The following is a 20,577-nucleotide window of genomic DNA, read 5'->3' on the forward strand; positions in this document are numbered from 1 at the left end:
TTTGCTGTGTATGTCCTAAACTTGGTGAGTGCAGCATGCAGTATGCATATCCAGTTCTAGTCAAAAAACTTATCAGAAAATTACAAAAAACAACAACAATAAATTAATTGTGTTACATGCAGATTAATCCAATCTGGTAAAATGCAAACTGTTTTCATCTCTGAAAGATGGGCAAGCTGTTCTTCTTCATGATAACTATTACAAAACATCTCAAGTTTAAGAACATTCAAAACTCAGATAACAGAAAAGAAGCCGAACGCAATCCAGTGCCAAGAAGATGCAAGATGATGTTTTGTTTCTGTGCTTTACAATATACTTTGATAAGATACATTTCCTGTGAAGGCTGAAGGAAGCACTGCTAAACTACTTGTTACGTCTACAAGTATACAGACACCATTTAAATGAGCGAATTTAGCCACTTAAGGGTGGTAATGATCTTATGGCTGGATGCAATTAGCAACCACATAGCAATATTCCAGCTACGTCTGTCACAATGAATTTTATTCATAACTGAGTAGCTTACCTATTATTAGTAATTTAGTAACCTCACAAATCATAAAAACAACACATTATATAAACCGTGCCCAAAACAAACAAACAAACAAACACCATATCAGTCAGTAAAGTTAGATTCTAAATGCAGTAGCATGCTAGCCCACAGACAAGCTACTTGGCCTAGCTCTAGTTATAGAAAACCTTTCAGCTTTTATCATTTTACTTCAAGTACTTGACTCGTGGTGAGAAAAGCTCAGAAAATGTAGGCAAATTGCACACAGCAGCTGCACAGAGTTAACAAGTGACTCGGTTTAGCCACAAAACAGCCAAATGTACTGTCATCACCTGGCTGCAGCAAGGATAGTGCACACAGTTTTGACGGCGTAAGTTATTTAGAGTGTTTAATCTTGCATTTATACCAGCAAAGTTTGAAAGTGACCTTTCTTAGCACTTACAAAGTACATAGTATGTAGCACTGACTGCATGTCACGGTAAGCACAAAAAATAAACAAGGAGCATTTTCACTACACAAGCTTACCATACTTTTCTAAAATGTTACATTCAACACGGCAGACATAGAACCAAGTTCATTAATGGCATGATGGTGTAACAGATAGTGTCGCTGTAAGGAGTTTGAGGTGTTATCCCTGTGTCTGTGTGGGTTTCCTCTGGGTGCTCCAGAGAAAACTTCACATGCTGGTAGGTGGATTGACTATTGAGTGTGTAACGCTCTGTTATGGACTGGTGCCGCCTGCTTTGCACCCAGTGATTCTGGCTCCGGACCCACTGCGACTCAGTTAAAGAAAATGAATGAATGAATGAATGAATGGATGAATGAATGAATGAATACTCAAAATCAGCCACCAATATATAATGAGTTCTATTGTTCCAAAATACATGATACACACACACACAAAAAAAAAAAACACACACACACACACACAAAAAAAAAACACCACACACACACACACAATAAAAAAAAGCCATAGATGAAGCAAAAAAAAAATCTTACCCTTCTTAGACTTTGCACCAATCTTCAGTTTTGATGGCCATGCGATCTGAGTATTGGTCTCCTCCATGACCTAAAAAAACCAAACAAACCAATAGTCATTTTTTGAATGACATTTTGTGATGAGTAAACAAAATGAAAAGAGACAAGGTTTTCCATTTTCATTTCTGTTTGTGGACATCCCTATATTATGCATAGAGTCAAGTCAATACTAATTTATTTCTATTGTGCTTTTTACATCCTGATGGAGTCACAAAGCAGCTGGACAGACATCAAGAATTAAAACAAAAATTGAAATTCATATCCACAGGTGAGCAAGCCAAAGGCGAGAGTGGCAAAGTAAAACTCCCTCAACTCTGGAGGACGGAACGCTGGAACGTACTAAGACTCACAAATTGGACTAACCCTCATTTGGTCCAACCAAAATAAATAAATTATAGAGTTTTAATTTAAAACTGTATGTAGACGCAGTCTTGGGGGTCTGCAATGGTAACGAAGGTCTTTAGTAAAGGTCTCTGCTGCATGGGGACGATGGGGGTCCCAGATGAGTTGTGAAGGCTTGCTGCCATACAGGTCCAGGCTCTCGGGACCCCGGATGCAATGCCTGCTTCAAGTCATTGTCTGTAAGGAGTTTGGAGTGTTCTCCCTGTGTATGTGTGGGTTTCCTCCACGTGCTCTGGTTGCCCCTCACAGTCCAGTGAATAACTGTCTGAATGTATGGTGCCACCGCGACCCTGAAATGGAGAAGCGGAGAAGAAAATGATGATGATGATGATGATGTATGGTGCCCTGTAATGGAATGGAGCCCTATTCCCTTCTGCCTGATGATTCCAGGTGGGTTCTGGATCCAACCTGATCATGAACAGAATGAAGCGGTTACAGATGATGAATGAAGGAATGTTGAAGAGTGTCATATAGTAGAAACAGCAACACAGAAACCTAAAATAACCAAAAGTACATTAACACCGAACACCAATCTCAGATGGGTTGGATATTCAAGCATATAGATATGCTCATTTTGTTAAACAACTAGCTCATCAGACAGGGTAATAATCGTATATCCTTGGCTTACTGGATCTTTTTCAACTTTGCAGGTTACTAGATGTTAGTGAATTCCTAGGCACTTCTCTCCAATGCACTTCCTAAAGCTTTTACAAAGATGGAATGTTTATATATTTTACTGAAAGTGTGATTAGAATACACCAGGAACTCTTAATGTAATTAACTTCTGCGTCCAAGTTTGGTTTAGAAACCACCTCTTGCTTCTTGGTAACTGAGCATCAGGCATTGTGTTCGGCATTCAGGCCCACATTCCCGGCACTTGACCTCTGTCATCTGAATTAAAAAGTCAAGAGTGTTGACAGATAGGTGGACAGAGGTGATTAATAACAAAACCACTAATTACCCACTATGCCACTCAACTGCCAAGAAAATAACCTTGGAGTTCATCTAAAGATTTCTGACACACATTTTAAGGCATTTAGGATCTAAACTTGATCAAAGATTCTACCCATAATAGAAGATTAAGGATTAGAAGCTCTCTTCTCAAAGAAAAACATTTTAACCAAGTGTTTCCAAATATATCTGTTAACTTAATTTGACAGTGCATGCATTAGAAATCATTTAAATGAATATTTAAATACCAGTCAAAACAGCATTTATGTTATATTCTGTAGCTATTTAAAAACAGGTTTTGATCATTCGTTGCTATAATTAGCAGGGACATCTATGACATTACTGTTTTGAAATACCACAGATTTTCATTTGTTTTGTAATACAGTTAGCCGCCTCCTGAATTTGGAGACATTTCTACCTTAAGTTAATAGAGCAATATCCTCATCTCAGTTTATGTTTGGAGTTCTTTCCGTTCTCTAAATAAACAACAGAGGGAGAGAGAAAAGAAAGAGAAAGAAAGAAAGAAAGAAAGAGAGAGAGAGAGAGAGAGAGAGAGCCTAGCATACTGAGACAGTTCTTTTTTCTAATTTATATATATAAATATATATATATATATATATATATATGGAAAGACTCTTTAGTGTCACACCAACTGTCCACGTCAGATAAAAAAAAAACAGTACTTTCATCTTTGAGAGAGGAGAAAAAAAAAATCCACAGCTGTTTGTGAGAAGAACAGCGCAACACTATGGGTCTGCATCCACAATAAGAACTCACTTAAAATTGAAAATAAACACAGCAAAAGTGGCCGCCTCTGAACTCACTGAATGGTGAGAAACAGAACATGTAAATCCAACTTTTAAGACTGATCTTTGTAGGTGGGATAAAATATCCTGGCAGATTGCTTTGAAAAACTGAAGAAAATAAAAGCTAATAAAGGCAACATGCCAAGTATATTTATATAAAAGTTATATTATTTTTAGGTTCATTTTCTGTCCAACTTGAATTTTAATTAAAATAATTGGAATGTGACCTCAGAAAAAAAAAAAGAAACTGAAACCACGTTTACCTGTGTTAGTATAATAGGGGTGGGTGATATGGCTCTAAAATAATATCACGATATTTCAGGGTATTCTGGGTGATAACGATATTCTTGGCGATATGAAAAAACACCGAAATACACTTTTATTAATTCCAAGAACAAACTATTGAAACAAATCAATGTTATGCTAATATTAATTATAGTAAATTAAATCTATTTAATATATCTCAATAGTATGACACTACAAATTTAACAAACATTAAAAAATGAGTCATTACATAAACAGGTCAGAATATCATGATTATCACAATACAGATTTTTTTATATCATTTTAAAAATTATGATGATATTATTGCGAACAACACAATATGGCACAGCCCTGTAGTATCATTAGCAAATGTAACATTTTATAGCCTTGAAAGGTGTTAAAAGTGCAGTAAAATGAACAAAACACAGACGCAGATGATGAAACACATTAGTAATGTAACACTTAAACAGCAATTCAGTAAATATTGGTTTAAAACATCAAATTAATCTAAATTGCTCACTGATGACAAAAATATACATAATAATCATAACCTAACATCCTCAGCATACACCCCTTAAAGCCATACACATTTGTCACATCACAGCTGCTGTGAAAAGCTGCCAGGCGTGCAATGTTAAGGATCAGCCTCACCCGCTAACACATGTCTAGCTGAAAGAGAGAAAACCTCCTCCAATTAAAACAATCTAAGCTGAAACATTTACCGTTAAATAAAGGCAAACCTGCTCAGTTCCTTTCTGGAAACTGGGGATTTATAAGAGGGTGGGGGTTCTGATGGAGGGGGAAAAAACACTGAATATTTTCAGCATTACAAATGGAGTATGAAAAAGCCCATAGGAGTCAGGAGAGGGCAGTTCCATATACAAGCCATGGAAGCCGTGTGGAAGTGTTTATGAAAATGGCTTCATGTCAACCAAACTGACTGCCGTGTTCAGTCATGCTATGAGCAATGATCAGCCCAATGTGGGTCTGAAAGCTGTAGAGCAACAATACCAGCTTAATCTGGATCATCACATTTTTACAGTTCATCCGTAACTCCACCCTAAAAAAATAATTTTAGCTTCCTTGTGGCTATATTGGCATATGTGGCATATTCAAATCTGATGGGGAGATTAGCTTTGCTCATCACAAACTGTGACTGTTCTCCAACATACTCTATATAAAACCAGCTAAGGCTGATGAATAAAGGGTTAAAAGTTAAAACACTAGGGGAACCATTTAACCAAAATCCTGACACAGTGCCATGACTAATTTATCTAAAACTACATTTATTATTCTAATTCAGACCAACAGCAGACTGTTTACAAACATCAATCCATTGTTTAGTGAATGTTTGCCGAACAGAAATGAAATTTTAATCTTTCAAATGTCATGATGATGAAAATAAACTAGCAACATCCAATAAACCATTACCATAGCAACACCCTAGCAACCACCTGGCAACACGCTAGCAATCAGCCCACTACTCCCCCCTGAAATATACTTCCACCTAGAAATATACTTTAAAATATATCACCAACAACATTTATTATAAATATTATTATTGTCATATTAGCATGCAGTAGGAGCATTTTCTGGAGCATTAACATTAATTTAAATTTAGACCTGAAGTGACATGCCAGTGCCCAAAACGCAAGGTGCGCTGACAGAAATGGTAGAAGGGCCTATATTGTCATCTCACTTTTCTATATTCTGCAAGCCAGGAAGCTCAACAGACAGTGCTGAAAAGCTTTCAAAACTGTTAAGCCTAAGCCCAGTGATGTAATCTCTGTCTGGGTGATAAGTTCTTCGCAGTGCTCCGAGCAGGAGACGTCACTCCTGTGTGCCTTCGATAGATGTGAGCCATGCTTCTGTTTTCTGTCATGCACATTTTTTATGGTCCATTATCAATTAGAGGCGTGAAGAACCCTGCTGTCTATGTGGCAAACCTCTGAAGACTCTGGTCAGCCTTGCTCTCTCTGACCTCACCTCGTGTGAACACTGTCCTGTTCTGATGTTTCTGCTGATTTTGGCAGTGATGTGCCCATTTGAGCGACACTTTTAAACAGACCACACACGCTACAGAAGGGCTAGGGCAGCCGCTGTTTTTTTTTTACAACGTGTTACATGACACCTCACATGTTTGTAAGTTAATTTAAGAACTGTGTTCTGCTCGCTGGGTCTCCTCTGATCAAGGATTTTGCATTTATTGGAGGTCAAAATATTAAATCTCACCTATGTTTATCTACATATCATTAAGTAAAGCTAATTACAAGTGGGGTACACGCACAAAGACTGAAAACATTACTCATTATTCGTCATGGTTTGTGCTTTACATTCATTATTAAAATGAGTTAATCACACAATTTGATGTGATTATTCATAATTAACTACAATTAATCACATTGTCACTCTTTAAGACCACAGCTTTGAATAATAGATATTTAAATGTAAAATAAAAGAATCAATGTAACATCAACACAATGGGATTATATTTATATTAGTTATGTCTATGGAGTACAGAAAATGCAATCAACTCTAAAATTCAAATGCTAGGTACTTCCTTGCATTTTTGGGAGGGCAATAAATGTGTAGTTTTTAATTTATTATAACATCTCATTGTAATTATGAAGATGTTTTAATTAGAATCTTTTAATTTGCTGAGTAAAAGGTTCCAGGGAGTGCTTTTGAAAACAGAAGCATTAACAGAGAACATTAACGCTACAGCGCATAAAAACCCCCATGTTTCAGCTCCAACAAAAGTTTTTAAAAGATAAACAGATGGATTAAGTGACTAGAAGAAAAAAAAACAAGACCGCTGTCTGTGTTTGTGTGTGTATAGGGCACATGTGTCAAACTCGTGGCCCGCTGTATGATTTGATGTGGCCCGCAAGAGTTTAAAAGATCTGATTGACTCCAATCTAGTGGCTTAATGCCGTCACTTCACGGGTAAAATAATCGGCATGAATTGTGGGAAATGGAGTTTATGGTCAATGCACGCTTTTAGACTTAATTATTAATTATTCCTCCACTAATTCTAAAGCGTGCATTGACCTTAAACTACATTTCCGACAATGCACGCCGATTATGTTGCCCGCCAAGTGACGGCATTCCACCAATAGATTACAGTGCATTCTTTTCGAAGTGGAATTAAGAAATAGGTACAAATATTGATTCCAAGATGTGCAGGAAAAGAAAAATTCATGCCAATGGAAGACAGTTTCAAGAGAGATGGGAAGGCGAATGCATGTTTGTGCTTTAAGGAGAAAAACCAGTATGTCTTAACTGGTTGTGTTATGAGGCGGTGGCAGTTGTCAAGGAGTACAATTTACGTCAGCACTTTGATAAGTGAGCTAAGTATGCCAAAGTTAGCCTTAAAGAAATGCTACAAATTGTACAAGAATTAAAAGGCAAACTGCGATAGCAGCAGAATATGTTCACAAGAGAGAGTTACAGCTCAAAACGATGCAGCTGTGAAAGCTAGCTTTATTGTAGCTGAAGAAATTTTTCAGGGGGTGCATTTTTGAAGCAATGTATACTGAAGGTCATAACTTGTGTTTGATGATATTTTTCTTTATTCACTTGGATAGTTTGATTGTTGATTGATGGAGTAATGAGTTTCTTAACCTGACAAATTAACAGGATTTATGTTGTTAACAGAGCAACAAGCAAACATTTTTATATCTATGCAAATATTTATAAGTTGAATAAGTAATAATTTCAGACTTATTTAACATTAAGGAGTACTTACATTTATTCTACATTACATTTGGTTACATTTAGTTACATTTATACTGTCTTACAGTTACATCTGGCCCTTTGAGGGCAACCATTATGCTGATGTGCCCCTCTGTGAAAATGAGTTTGACACCCCTGGTCTAGGGCAAGAGGGAGTGTAAGAGTGAGTGTTAGTTATGAATTTTAGTACATATATCAACATTAAAAAAAAAAATCTAATCCTCCTCAACTCATCAGTAGCATGTTTACATCTCTACAAAACCCGGTAACATCACTACACTCTGTAAAAAATATGAGAGGAAGCCTTGGCCCAATTTTTTTCCCAAAATTATTAATTAGCTTTAAAAATTAATGCGTGAAATTCCCACATGTAAACTTGTTAAAATTGACAGCAATAAAGTCTTGGTTTACATAATGTCTATGTTAAGTGAATAATAAAACCTAAAGTGGCAGTAACTTGCATATAAAGCTGTACTTATGTGAGGAGGATGCTAAAGAAATAGGAAAATGAAATGAAATCTTAAAATGAAAGCTAAAGTAATCACACAGAATAAACTAGACTTTTCACAGAGGCACATTATCTGTACAGAAACAAAAAGAGAAACATCCTGATACAAGTTTTGAAGATGGTCAGTACTACTTCAGTACCACAACATTTCACATGAAAATGAACACAAAATGAAATTAACCTAAAACTATTCATTGGGAATACTGTAAGATACATCAATTAGTTCTGTGAGTTTTTGAGTATTTGCCAGGCTTCTTGAAAACGCCATTTAACATTTCATTTTTTAAATGGTTAAATGGTACCGCGGTGTAAAAAGCAATATTATTACCAGTATTATTATCGCATTTACAGAAATGCTTTTTATAAAATACAATTAAAAACAATCTGTGATAGGTTAATTCTCTTCTTCATTCTTTACAAGCAAAGATGGGTTGTGGCTCACAAGTATGTGCCAAATTTGAAAGAGAACTGTTCAAAAACAACTTTCAAAATGTTCAGTGCAAAATTTCAATATACTTCACCATCTGCTGTAAATATTTTTGTAAAAATGAATGGAGGAAATCCATTAAAATCTTTTGTCTGTGTAGGGCAACACTGCTTAAGTGTATGACCTTTGTGCCCTCAGACAGCTTAGCTGATAAATAGCTATGATAAACATAGCTAAATGGGTTTGAGAGCACTTTGGAAAGCCCTATCACATAACACAGTATCAAGAAATGCAACATGAAATTCTTGAACACAAAGAAAAGCCATACTTCATTTGTGTGTGGAAACACTAATGAGTTAAAGCTAAAACACTCTGGGTTAAAGCTAATCTCAGATTGTCCAAAAGATCATGTAAATATGTGTGCTGTAGTCAGAGGAGGCCACGTTTCAGGTTTTTTTTTTTTAAATAATAAAACTGATGTAGTGTTTTTCACACTAATGATAAAAAGGACCACCCAGAGTGTTATCAGCAATATATGCAAAAGCCAACATCTCTCATAGTATTTAAAGGGGGGGGGGGGAGTAAGGGGGCGCGGGGCTGAGGGGCCAGGGGGGTGTTTATACGTTAGTGACCACATCATGTGTAACTTGCACATGTGGGAAACTTCCATTGTTGTTAAGGCAACCAACGGGGACTTTTAGGGAAACACGAGATGCCATCAACACAATGTCTTATCCTGGGAAGTACATGGTTATTTCAGCAAGAACCTACCAGGCCTCATTCTGTATGTGCTACAACACTCTTCTAAAGAGAATCTGGCAACTGCGAGCATGGATTGACAAGCCGAAATGCACAAAAATTCTGCTTGCAAAACTTTATCAAAAGGTATCATCCATTCCCCAATGATTTAACAGTGTAATTAAAAGGAAAAGTGATTTAACAAAGTGGTAAAAAATGCCTGTGTACCAAGTTTTTTGGAGTGTTTTTAAGCATCTCTCTCTCCCTCTAAAAGGTTAAACTTATTTACAAAAATCAAGTTGATCTTTGATAAGATTGGATACCTAACATTTCCTTGTACATTTGTCATATCCCAATTATACTAGAAATGGAGTTTGTGGTATTAGGTTAATATCTTGCATTTATAGCTGTTGCTCATCAATTACATTTGTTCAGAACTCTTTTTAAAGGCACATGAGACGGCAGTTTTTATTCAAGTCTAACAAGCCAAAAAATTGCATTAAAAAACACTTTAGCAGCGCTGAGAAACATACCCAAACACACCAACCCACCCACCCCCACAGACACATCTGAATGAATAAAATGACTGTAATTCACTTTGCCCTTTAGTAGAGCGGGGAGACTTTGGAAAAGTTAATTCTCACCTTGGGTATATTTTGCAACACTTAGCTCAGGTGTGTGCTGAACATTTAATAGGCACTGTTTAAAAAAAAAAAAACACAATAGACCCTCAAAATATTGAGGTTCTGTTTCGCATGAACCCTGACACATTGCCATGATCACATTCAGAAAGTCATGCTAATCTTTTCCCACATTATGATTTTTAAATGCTGAGATATGTGTGAGAACAGACTGCCATAGGGGCTAAGCTTTGGCACCTGCTTCCTGCCCCAGCCCCGCTGTGTGCAACACCACAGCTGTTCCCCAACAACATTCAGCTCTAGAACCAGGGTCTTGGTGCGTCCAAACAGCTCTGGGCTCTCGTTACAAAACCCTGCACATGAAAAATTAACAACACCACGTTCTCGACTATTGATTCAGCTGAGGCTCTGGGGCGTGCTGGGTCCACCGGGGCGGGTTAACGCTTGTTAGTGTTTTCGTCAGGTTTAGAGTACACCGGGTGCGTGAACTCTAACGCAAGCTGCACGAACACTAAGTGTTTGGGTCACGTTGCATGCTCACGCATCACGAAGGACAACGTGTGAGCTGGTCTGGATCGCCTAGAGCATTAGCCTGGAAATGACAAAGAACTCACGGAGGCCCTAAAAGCTTTCGGAATCTGGTGGAATGGGAGGAAAAGCCTCGAGCTGATTCCACAGAGGAAGCTGAAACCGCATAATCTCACTCTGCTTTTCTTGATGTCTGTACACGTACCAAACAATACGCTTCCATGAATGTCAAGAAAATCAGAAAGCCAAAATAGGAACTTGCCTTTTCTTCTGAATAGCAGAAAAGAACATTAAAACAAACCCATGAAACATGAACCTATTGTGTGTTCTGGCACTTTGAAATGTCCGAACCAGCTCATTTATGAGCTGACTCGCCTCTAAAATATGACCAAATCCATTTGCTCGTTACACATGCAAAGAGAATAAAAGGTATTTGAATACGTAGGCTTCAAGTGGATGTTGTTGTGGATCAGATTGATCATTCTCAGTTTGAGTAATCTGAGTAATACTTGAAAGCATTGGCATTAGTGACACCAACATTACTCAGATGTACAATAAAAGTCAGGCTACTCCCACGTTCCATGTTGACGATAGCCCACTCAATGACTCCATCCCTATTACATCACTGAATGACTCCTCACTTCTCATAGGAAAGGCAGAGACAAACACAATCAATCTACCTATTTTCTTAGCTTCATTCGTTTCATTGGATTAGCAGCCCCTACTTTGTATCTACACTCACTGTCCATTTTATCAGGTCCACTGACCATACGGGAGCACTTTGCAGTTCTATAGTTACAGGCTGTAGACCACCTGGTACGAGTGGATCAGACACAGCAGTGCTGCTAGACTGAGAGTAGTCTAAGAAGGACAGCAGAATGACCAAAACAAACTGTGCAAAAACACATGAGCTACTGTCTCTGACTTTACAGCTACAAGGTGGAGTCGACATTTAGTGGATTGTATTTAAAAACTCGAGCAGCACTGCTGTGTCTAATCCACTCCTATCAGTGTAAATACAAGGTAGGTGTTCTGAATCCAGTGGTCGTTCAGTGTATATTATATAAGAAGTAATTACAGCTCGCTTTGTTTTTCCTCAGATTAAAGTTAAGTTGTTGACTCCAGGCCCTGTACGGATTGGATTTCATACTGGCATTGTTTACAGTGTAGCTTACTTCTGAGAGATGGAGCCACCAGAGATGCTATACACTATTAGCTCATGAGAGAGGAACACCAGTATGACGATGGGATGGCCCTTGTAGTCTGGCCAAGCAGGGGAAATAATGTACTATCACATTCAAAACAACCTTCTCACAATCAGCGTTTGTGAGGGCTTATAAATAACACTCCGACCACACACACACACATACACTCTCACAGACACAAAAACACACCCTGGTCTGAGGCTTGGGAAAAACCCATGCCTTTGTGGGAGAAGCAGAAAACACAGCAGAAAAAAAAGGTCAAAAAACTAATCCAGGCCAAGCAGAACACTTCATCATGAAGCTCAGCGGAAAGGACGCAGACAGACAGTGAACAAGGCAGTGAGGAGTCATCTGATCAGAGATGTGGGGAGCGGCCTGACCGAACACTTTTTTTCCATAGTATCCTTGTCCTGGGGAGAAGTGTGTTTTTTGATCCGCATGAGCTCCGAGCACTTGCCTAGGGCCAGGAGTCTCATCCATCACTCCGCTCAGCACACATACAGAGTGTTTACCTCACAACCTGTGTACTGGGTCCAGCAAGAGAAGGAGTGGCTGAGGGGAAAAGGAGAGAGGGACAGATCACTGTTTCCATGATCACACAGCTGAGCACTTGGGCACATTTACACCTAGCGTTGAGCTATGTTCAGTTTGATACCTCATGTTTTCAAATGAGATGAATATTTTTACTTGGTGTTCTTCGATGATAACATGTCCAACAAATTAAGCAGATATATATGGAGAGGAACTAGTATGCAGAGGGATCATCTTGTTTATATAATTTTTTTTATTCATTTAAAGAAACAGTAGGTAATATTATGTTCTCAGAATTACAGCTTCAAAATCACTGTGATGCTTCACTGACCTGTAATACGGAGAACACAGCCTCTGTTGTTGCTACTCCAGGCTCAACACTGCTGAAACGGCACTGTGTAACCTTTGGAGGATGGTAGGAAACCACTCCACACTCTTGATTTTAGGTCGGTGCTGTAAAAGTTATTTACACTCTGCAACTGTAGGGGGAGCCCCAGAGCAACAATACCAAATCATAGCTAGTCTTCCTTTAGCATAAAATAATGTAAACCCTTAAATATTATTTATAGAATCAAACACATAATAGTTAACTTATCCACTCATTTACTTTGTCAACTTTCTTTTTACCATCTCTTCCATCTCCTCCCTAAATTTGAAACCAAGTTACAGCTGTTTCTCTGAACAACAACTATTCCCAAATGTATCACTGACGTTCTGTTCCTCGTCAAAGAGACATTAACATTCACACAAGCAACCATACAAATACAACTCAGCTGCTTCGCACATTTGTAAGATAGGTAGCCATGTGGAGTTAGGCTTTATGAAGAGAGGGGGGGGGGAAGAACACACAACATGGATTACATGGAACTTTTTGTTAAGTTTTGTTTTTGTTTGTTTGTTTGTTTGTTTGTCAATAGTAGGGACTCTATTTAGATATTTTGCAAATTCTAATCAAAAGCATAAACTAGTATTACTGCAATAATCCTTGAGAAAATGAAAGAAAGCCTCTTGAAAGAATAAAAACAATGCAAAGGGTGGCAACACTAAATACAGAAAAAAATTGTTACAAGTAGTTCTTGTGGCTTTTGTGTAATGTTAAAATAAAGGAACAGTAGGTAATATTTATACCTTAAACTTACAGCTTGAAAAATCATTGTGATGCTCCAGTGACATGCAGTAGGGAGAACAAAGTCTCTCTCTTTGTTAGTCTAGGCTCAGCACTGCAGAAACTGCACTGTGTAACTTATGGAGGAAGGTAGGAAACCACCCCAACCCTTGCTCCTCCTCAATCCACTCCTCTTTCCTCCCCCTCTGCCCTGATTTCTGGAGAGTGCTGCATGAACAAATTACACTCTTCAACTGTAGGGGGAGCCTGGGAGTAAATATACCAACCCTTACCTACTGTTGCTTTAAATAGAAGTTCGCCAAACTTGTACTTAATAGATGACTAGAAAGTTTTTGTCAGAGGATCTTGCCTTTACTAATTTTTGTATACACTGTTTTAATGCATCAGTTTTCTTGCTTAAATTAGGCTTTATTCCCAGAAAGGGGGCACAGATACAAGCAGCTTTTGGCTTTCCAGTCCCTCCCAAACTCTCGACTTGTTTATCGAGTGAGGATGGATTGTAAACTGTGAGTTATTTGTCACAGAGCTGGCTGAGGAGCTGGAGGTAATGAGAAACAGGTGTGTGTTGGAAAGGAACAGCTTCATTAGCACTTTTCATTGGGCACAATGCGAAAGCATGTTCGTAAACATCAAGGTGGAATTACTGTGTTACACTCAGTGAAAGAAACAAATAGGGCTGCTCTAAAGCAGGTAGTGAATATTAACAGGAGCCTGACAGAATGCATCACCACGATGGGTGGATGTTCATGCTCGGAATATGTTGTTGTTCCTGGAATATTAGCTGAAAGACTAATTGCTACCGTGTATCACTATGACAACCAGCTGTGTGCTCTAATTCTAAAATCTTGGAATATATATACTGTCAAAATGGTGTCTTAGGGTGGGCTCCCAAGACATAATGGTGGCAGTTTTTAAACATTTTTAAAGGAGCATTCTGTTTCAGCTTCTGTTATTACAAAGGCCAACATTGTAGTGTATGCCTGGCATCCTTTAAAAAATATTCCTAATTAATCTGGCCTTCAAGTGTTTATGAAGTCTTAAATGTCTCACAATTTGTTCTCTTTAATTCCCTGCAGATTTACGTCCAGAATTTCTCACCGATACGAGCACTTTGTCATGGTGGGAACCTAACACTTGCCTCACTATGTTTTGCTAATTGTGGACAGAAGTCTGAAAACATGCAGACAGTTCAGACAGAAAATTACTCAATGCATAAATTTAAAGGGACATTAAAAAGGTCTAAATTTAAAGAAACAATAGGTAAGATTGGTATGCTCGTTTCAGGATTACCCCTAAAGTTGCAGAGTGTAATTCATTTTAGAGCACTGTCTTGAAATCAAGTGGGAAAGAGAGAGGGCCTGGTTTCCTACACTCCTCCAAAAAGTTACACAGTGCAGTTTCTGTGGTGCTGAGCCCAGATAAACAACAAAAGAGGCTCTATTCTCACTATTACAGGTCTGTGGAGTATCACAATAATTTTGAAGCTGTAATTTCATGGTAAAAAATACTACCTACTGTTCCTTTAAAGTCTTAAATTTTTGCCTAAATGACTGAAGATGGCATGATATACTTGTGCCATATGGCATATACAATGGAAAGATGTGTTTGACCTACTTTATGAGAGAAGACTTGGCAGCGCTCTCTCAGCTGTATGTGTTGTAGCCCTAACAGTTTAGTTCCATTTACAGAGAGCTGAAGTAATTGTCCCAATTTTTTTATTTTTAATTTTTCAGGGTTTTTTTAAAAAAACACTATGTAAGATTTGATATTTAGGCTCCTGGTCTCCGATTACTGTGGCATAGTGCAATTTACTTTTACAAAACTGTCCTGAAATCATGCAGGGGGAGTTGGTTTCCTAACCTCCCCCCAAAGTTACATAGTGCAGTTTCTGCAGTGTAACATCTATTACAGGTCAGTGGAACATCACAATGATTGAGAAGCAGTCATTTTAATGTAAAAATTCTACCTAGTGTTGCTTTAAATAAAAGCATCCTTTGTTCCAACTGGAATATATATATTTTTTGCACAGTATATTTGACCTGATTTTAGACTCAATGCACCTAGGTTACAAGCTCAACCAGGTGATATTCTTTATCATTTGTGGTCAGATTTAAAAAAAAAACTGTACACTTTGGCTGATGAATGTGAAACATTTAAAAAAAAAAATACTATAATTTAATAATACTACTATATATTTAATAATAACATAATATCTGTTCAAATATGTTGTAATGTCTTAAAAGGTATCATAATACATTAAACCACTAGATACCATATCATTAAGATTTAATCATCCTACAACCCACAAAAAAGGGTTTAACCTGAAACACAGTAAGAATAAATCCTCACAGGTGTTCCACTTAAACCGTGGTTCTATGAAATCTGTCATCCTCTACTGCTACATTCACCCTGCAGGCCTAGAAGAGAAGAGCTTCTAAAACAAACCTCAAGTTACATGGTAGTGCGGTAGTGGCTCTACTGCTCTCTGTGGAAATTCATAGACTGCAAAGGTGGCTTCAGTGTTCCTGTGCGCTTATAGGCAAAAAAAAAAAAATTTTAATTGGGTGAGGTTTCCCAAAGTTGGATCTTCTCCGGAGACCTGATCTCAGCTCTCAGCATGAGGGTAAACATCCAGAGAGAAAAGCTGAATCCCGCCATTGTGCTGTCTCACAGTATGCAAACTTGGCTTAGGCACGAAGCCGCGGCCGTGGGACGGACAGGAACTCGCTGTTGTGATTGAAAACACACAGAGTTTCAGCAGACTGGTATCATTCACCGACTTGCAATAGGCAGATCGTCCAGTCAGCATGAACAGCAACCTGCATATTTTCATCACAGCAGGAATGGCTGGCCAAGCTAGGTGTGAGTCAAAAGATTGGTAATACTTTGCCCTCCTCATTTTACCCCAAAACGTTATTCAATATTGCTCTTTCATTTATTTCTTTAAAATTCAATATTTCTATGTGTTTGACTTAATCAAGTGCAGTTGTATGCAGAAGTTAAAACACGTCAAACCATGTGTAAGCAACATGTCATCTATAGTGTCGTTTTAATTCTTCGTTTCAGTTATTGGGGGAAAAAAATCAATTTAGGCCATACATTTTATACAGGCATTATTTTTTATTATTATTTATATTTATATTTGAAGTAAAATGTGCCATTATTTATCATTGTACAACGTACAACGAAATGTCTTCTGCATTTAACCCATCTGTGGCAGTGAACACACACACACACACACACACACAGTAGTGCACTAAGGGATGTGAACACACACCCAGAGCGGCAGGCAGCCATCACCAGTTGTGGGTTCAGTACCTTGCTCAAGGGCACCTCCTCAGTCGTGGATTGAGGAAGGAGGACAGTGCTTTTTCTTTACTCCCACTGCCCCCAAAGTTGGAATAGAACCAATGACCAATGATCTGTTTAGCAAATAAAAATCAAGAAAATCAAATGTTTTTTTGCTGCCCGCCTACAAAAGTTACATAGACCAGTTTCTGCCGTGCTGAGCCAGGAGTAGCAACAACAGAGGTTCAATTCTCCCTGTTACAGGTCAGTTAAGCATCACAATGATTTTGAAGCTGTAATTGTAAGGAAAAATAGTACTGCCTGGTGTTGCTTTAAAATGTGCATTAGTTGTATGTAGTGGATGTGATTTGTGAGAACATGTACTTTTACAGCTTCTGCATTCAGCTGTAGTTTTCAAAGTGTGTGCGCGTGAGTGTGTGTATTAGGAACACATACCTACCTTGTATGTACACTCATTGTCAATTTTATCAGCTCCACTGACCACACAGGAGCACTTTGTAGCACTGCAATTACACACTGTAGTCCACTTGTTTCTCTGCATACTTTCTTATCCCCATTTCACCCTGCTCTTCAAATGGTCAGGACCCACCACCACAGGACCACCACAGAGCAGGTATGATTTGGGTGGTGGACCATTCTGAGCGCTTCAGTGACACTGATGTGGTGGTGGGTTAGTGTGTGTTGTGCTGGTACGAGTGGAACAGACCACTTGAATAATCAGATAACTACAGAAATCTAATAATTAGTTGCATATAAATGCACTTACTGAGTGGACACAGTGTTTAAAAATGCAAGCTGCACTACACAGCTTACCAGCACAACACACACTAATACACCACCACCACGTCAGTGTCACTGCAGCGCTGAGAATGATCAACCACCCAAATCATACCTGCTCTGTGGGGGTCCTGTGGGGATCCAGGTTGAAATGGGCATAAGAAAGAAACAGGTGGACTATTATAGAGCTACAAAGTGCTCCTGTTTGGTCAGTGAAATTGATAAAATGGACAATGAATGTAGATACAAGGCAGGTGTTCCTAATCCAGTGGTCCTTCAGTGTATAATCATTAGTTGCAGCACACTATTTGTTTTCCACCCCCACATTATTTTATGAGCTTTCTCATTGCTAAGAAAACTGGGTCAGAAACATAAATGAGTTGCAGTATTTCATTCCAACAGCCTGGCTTCTCTAATCATCTCAAACCAGCCTTAGAAGTGTCAGGCAGTGGAAAATAAAAATTCTGGGAAGGATTTTTAATTTCTTGTTACTGACTTTGCCATGTCTAATCATGTACAAACTTTGAGAACATGTGGTCTCTTCCAGCTTCAGCTTACTCAGCTGACAGATTTCTAAATGCACTGACTGAGACGAGGCTGATGATGTTTATTTGAACATGCAGCATTGACATTCCTACGGCTGAGTATCGACTCAATCCACCACTGTCCGTAGCAGTGCGAAATCCACCCGGCAGCAGGTTATAATCCTCCAGAACAGGTCCAGAGAGGCCTGGTCCAAGCACTTTCCTCCTGTTGCGTTTATTTTCCCACACCTTTCAGGTTTACACGAACAGAACGACTTCAGCAAAAGTGGAGATCTTTTGAGAGATGGAAGAAGGATGTATTTATTTTGAAGGCATTACTCTGTTCTGTTAGAAACACAGCCAGGTCCTCCAGGTCTTCAAGAGCAGGCCACCTGCAGTGGTCTCAGCCAGATCCTGACTTGCGATCCCCTACACCCAGGGCCATGTAGACGGTCACACATGCTTGCCTTTCTGTGTTTATCCACGCATTGCCAATTAAGCCTGAGAGTGTCCTGCCTAAAAGTTAACAACCATTTCCTCTATAACGCCATTGGAACAGGTGAAGTGTGCTTATCTTGGCTCAGGCAACAAAAGCAAAGGTCTACCTCAGCAAAAGCCGGTGAGTCACAATTCATCGACTTGACACGCTTCGTGCAGGTCATTAATCAGCAGCCCTGCAACCTGGGGCAAAGCTTCTGATCATCAAGCGAGTTTCGTTATTCTTCTCTTCTCTAGAGGAAAGTTAAGCATGCGCCCGTATGTCATTCAGTAGTCACATTACTGTGGACGCGAGGTGATTTTGCCCTTTTTTCTACTTGTACCTGGGGTTGCCAAAACTATGCGGTTTTCCTTACCTTCTGAAAGAAATCCTCGCCTCCGTTCACCCTCCCCTCGGCGGCGGCTGTGGAGAAGAATGGGACATTTTAGAGAGAGTGCTACATCAGGGATCACTTATGGATGTGTGTTAACAAAAATCAGCAAGTCATATCAACACGTTTTTCCACATGGCCACATGTCAATGGCATTCATTCAGGCAGGTACAGGGCCTGGGCTGTTTTTCTGCTCATGGGCACAAGTTGAATATGTGGGTTTCCATTTGTTTTGCGACTACCTTGGTACGCTGGGCAAATCCCACATACTTATCCACAGGCATGGACGGAAGCCATGTCTCTGGGCGACATGAGCCACGCTAATTCTACTGGTGCCTTTTCGACTCTGAATAATCTCCCCTCTAGCTCTGAAGAGTAGACATATGAGCTTTAAAGTAAGCTACCCAGAATGAACATATAATGTGTACTTGGCACAGGTTGAGGGGGGTTTATGAACAACATGAGGTTTAAGCCTCATATATATATATGAGAGAACTGAATAGATGCAAAAGGAATAATATTTACATTCAATTTACAGATTTGTTCAAAAGTCAGTTACCAGTCTTTCGTTATTTAAAATCCATTAACACTGACCCTAGAGGAGTATTAGGGCGTTTACAACACACAATGCAATTACATTGACTTATCATACAATACACACCAACCAACCATAACATTGTGACCTCCTCCTTGTTTCTGTACTCACTGTCCATTCTCTCCGCTCCACTGACCATATAGGTGGACTTTGTAGTTATACAGTTATAGACTGTAGTCCATCTGTTAACCTGCATACTTTGTTTGAGCACCCTCATCCTGTTCTTCAAATGGTTAGAACAACACCCCCCCCCTCTCTCCATAAGACCACCACAGAGCAGGTATGATTTGGGTGGTGGATCATTCTCAGTGCTGCAGTGACACTGATGGGGTGGTTGTGTGTTGTGCTGGTACAAGTGGATCAGACACAGCAGTGCTGCTGGAGTTTTTAAATGTCTCAGTGTCACTGCTGGACTGAGAATAGTCCACCAACCACCCAACAGCTGTGTCTACTGAGGACTAGAGTACGAGCAACACAAACTGTGCAGCAACAGATGAGCGACTGCCTCTGACTGTATAATCTACAAGATAGACTTTTACAGCAATGTCCTAAAATTAAGGCGGAGCTGAAAAGAGGGGAAAGGGGAGGGGGGTTGTTACTAAAGTTACATAGTGCAGTTTCTGCAGTGCTGAGCTCAGAGTAGCAACAACAGAGATTGCGTTCACCTTTTTACTTTGAAGCATTGCAATTATTTGTGAATCTGTAATTTTACGGTAAATAAATACTACCTAGTGCTGCTATAAATTATCACTCATGAAGAAACAGAGAACTATGCAGACATACACCAACAGTGTGTTTTCATCAGCAAAAAGTTTTGGCTCCAATTTGTCCAGCAAACCGAATCATTCATCAAAATCAGGGCAAGCTCTATCACAAGGCTGTGCAATGCTCAGGAGCGGTATTTCATAAATAGCATAAAAAGTCTATTAATAAAAATATCATGTATCACAATAATTGTGCAAAAGTTAATCATCGGTGAGCGTTTACATTATCGCCCAAGCTTATAAACAGGTCTGACCTACATTCAGCAATGCAGGGAGAATCTGTAAAGCCAAGCCTGGCTTTGCGTTTGTCATCTGGGCTAAGCCAGACAAA

At 39.0% G+C, this 20,577-nt stretch overlaps 1 protein-coding gene across 2 annotated transcripts in view; it reads right to left on the reverse strand.

Moving 5' to 3' along the window:
- LOC136692572 (protein bicaudal C homolog 1-like) overlaps positions 1-20,577 on the reverse strand; it is a 91,383-nt gene that overhangs the window by 46,928 nt on the left and 23,878 nt on the right. For both annotated transcript variants that reach the window (XM_066666096.1, XM_066666095.1), the window contains exons 2-3: positions 18,873-18,919; positions 1,508-1,577 (exon numbers count right to left, since the gene is read on the reverse strand). In XM_066666096.1, the coding sequence (XP_066522193.1) occupies positions 1,508-1,577; positions 18,873-18,919 (117 nt within the window). The remainder of the gene's footprint in view (positions 1-1,507; positions 1,578-18,872; positions 18,920-20,577) is intronic.

The sequence above is a fragment of the Hoplias malabaricus genome, chromosome 3 (assembly GCF_029633855.1).
Source record: "Hoplias malabaricus isolate fHopMal1 chromosome 3, fHopMal1.hap1, whole genome shotgun sequence".
NCBI classification, from domain to species: domain Eukaryota; kingdom Metazoa; phylum Chordata; class Actinopteri; order Characiformes; family Erythrinidae; genus Hoplias; species Hoplias malabaricus.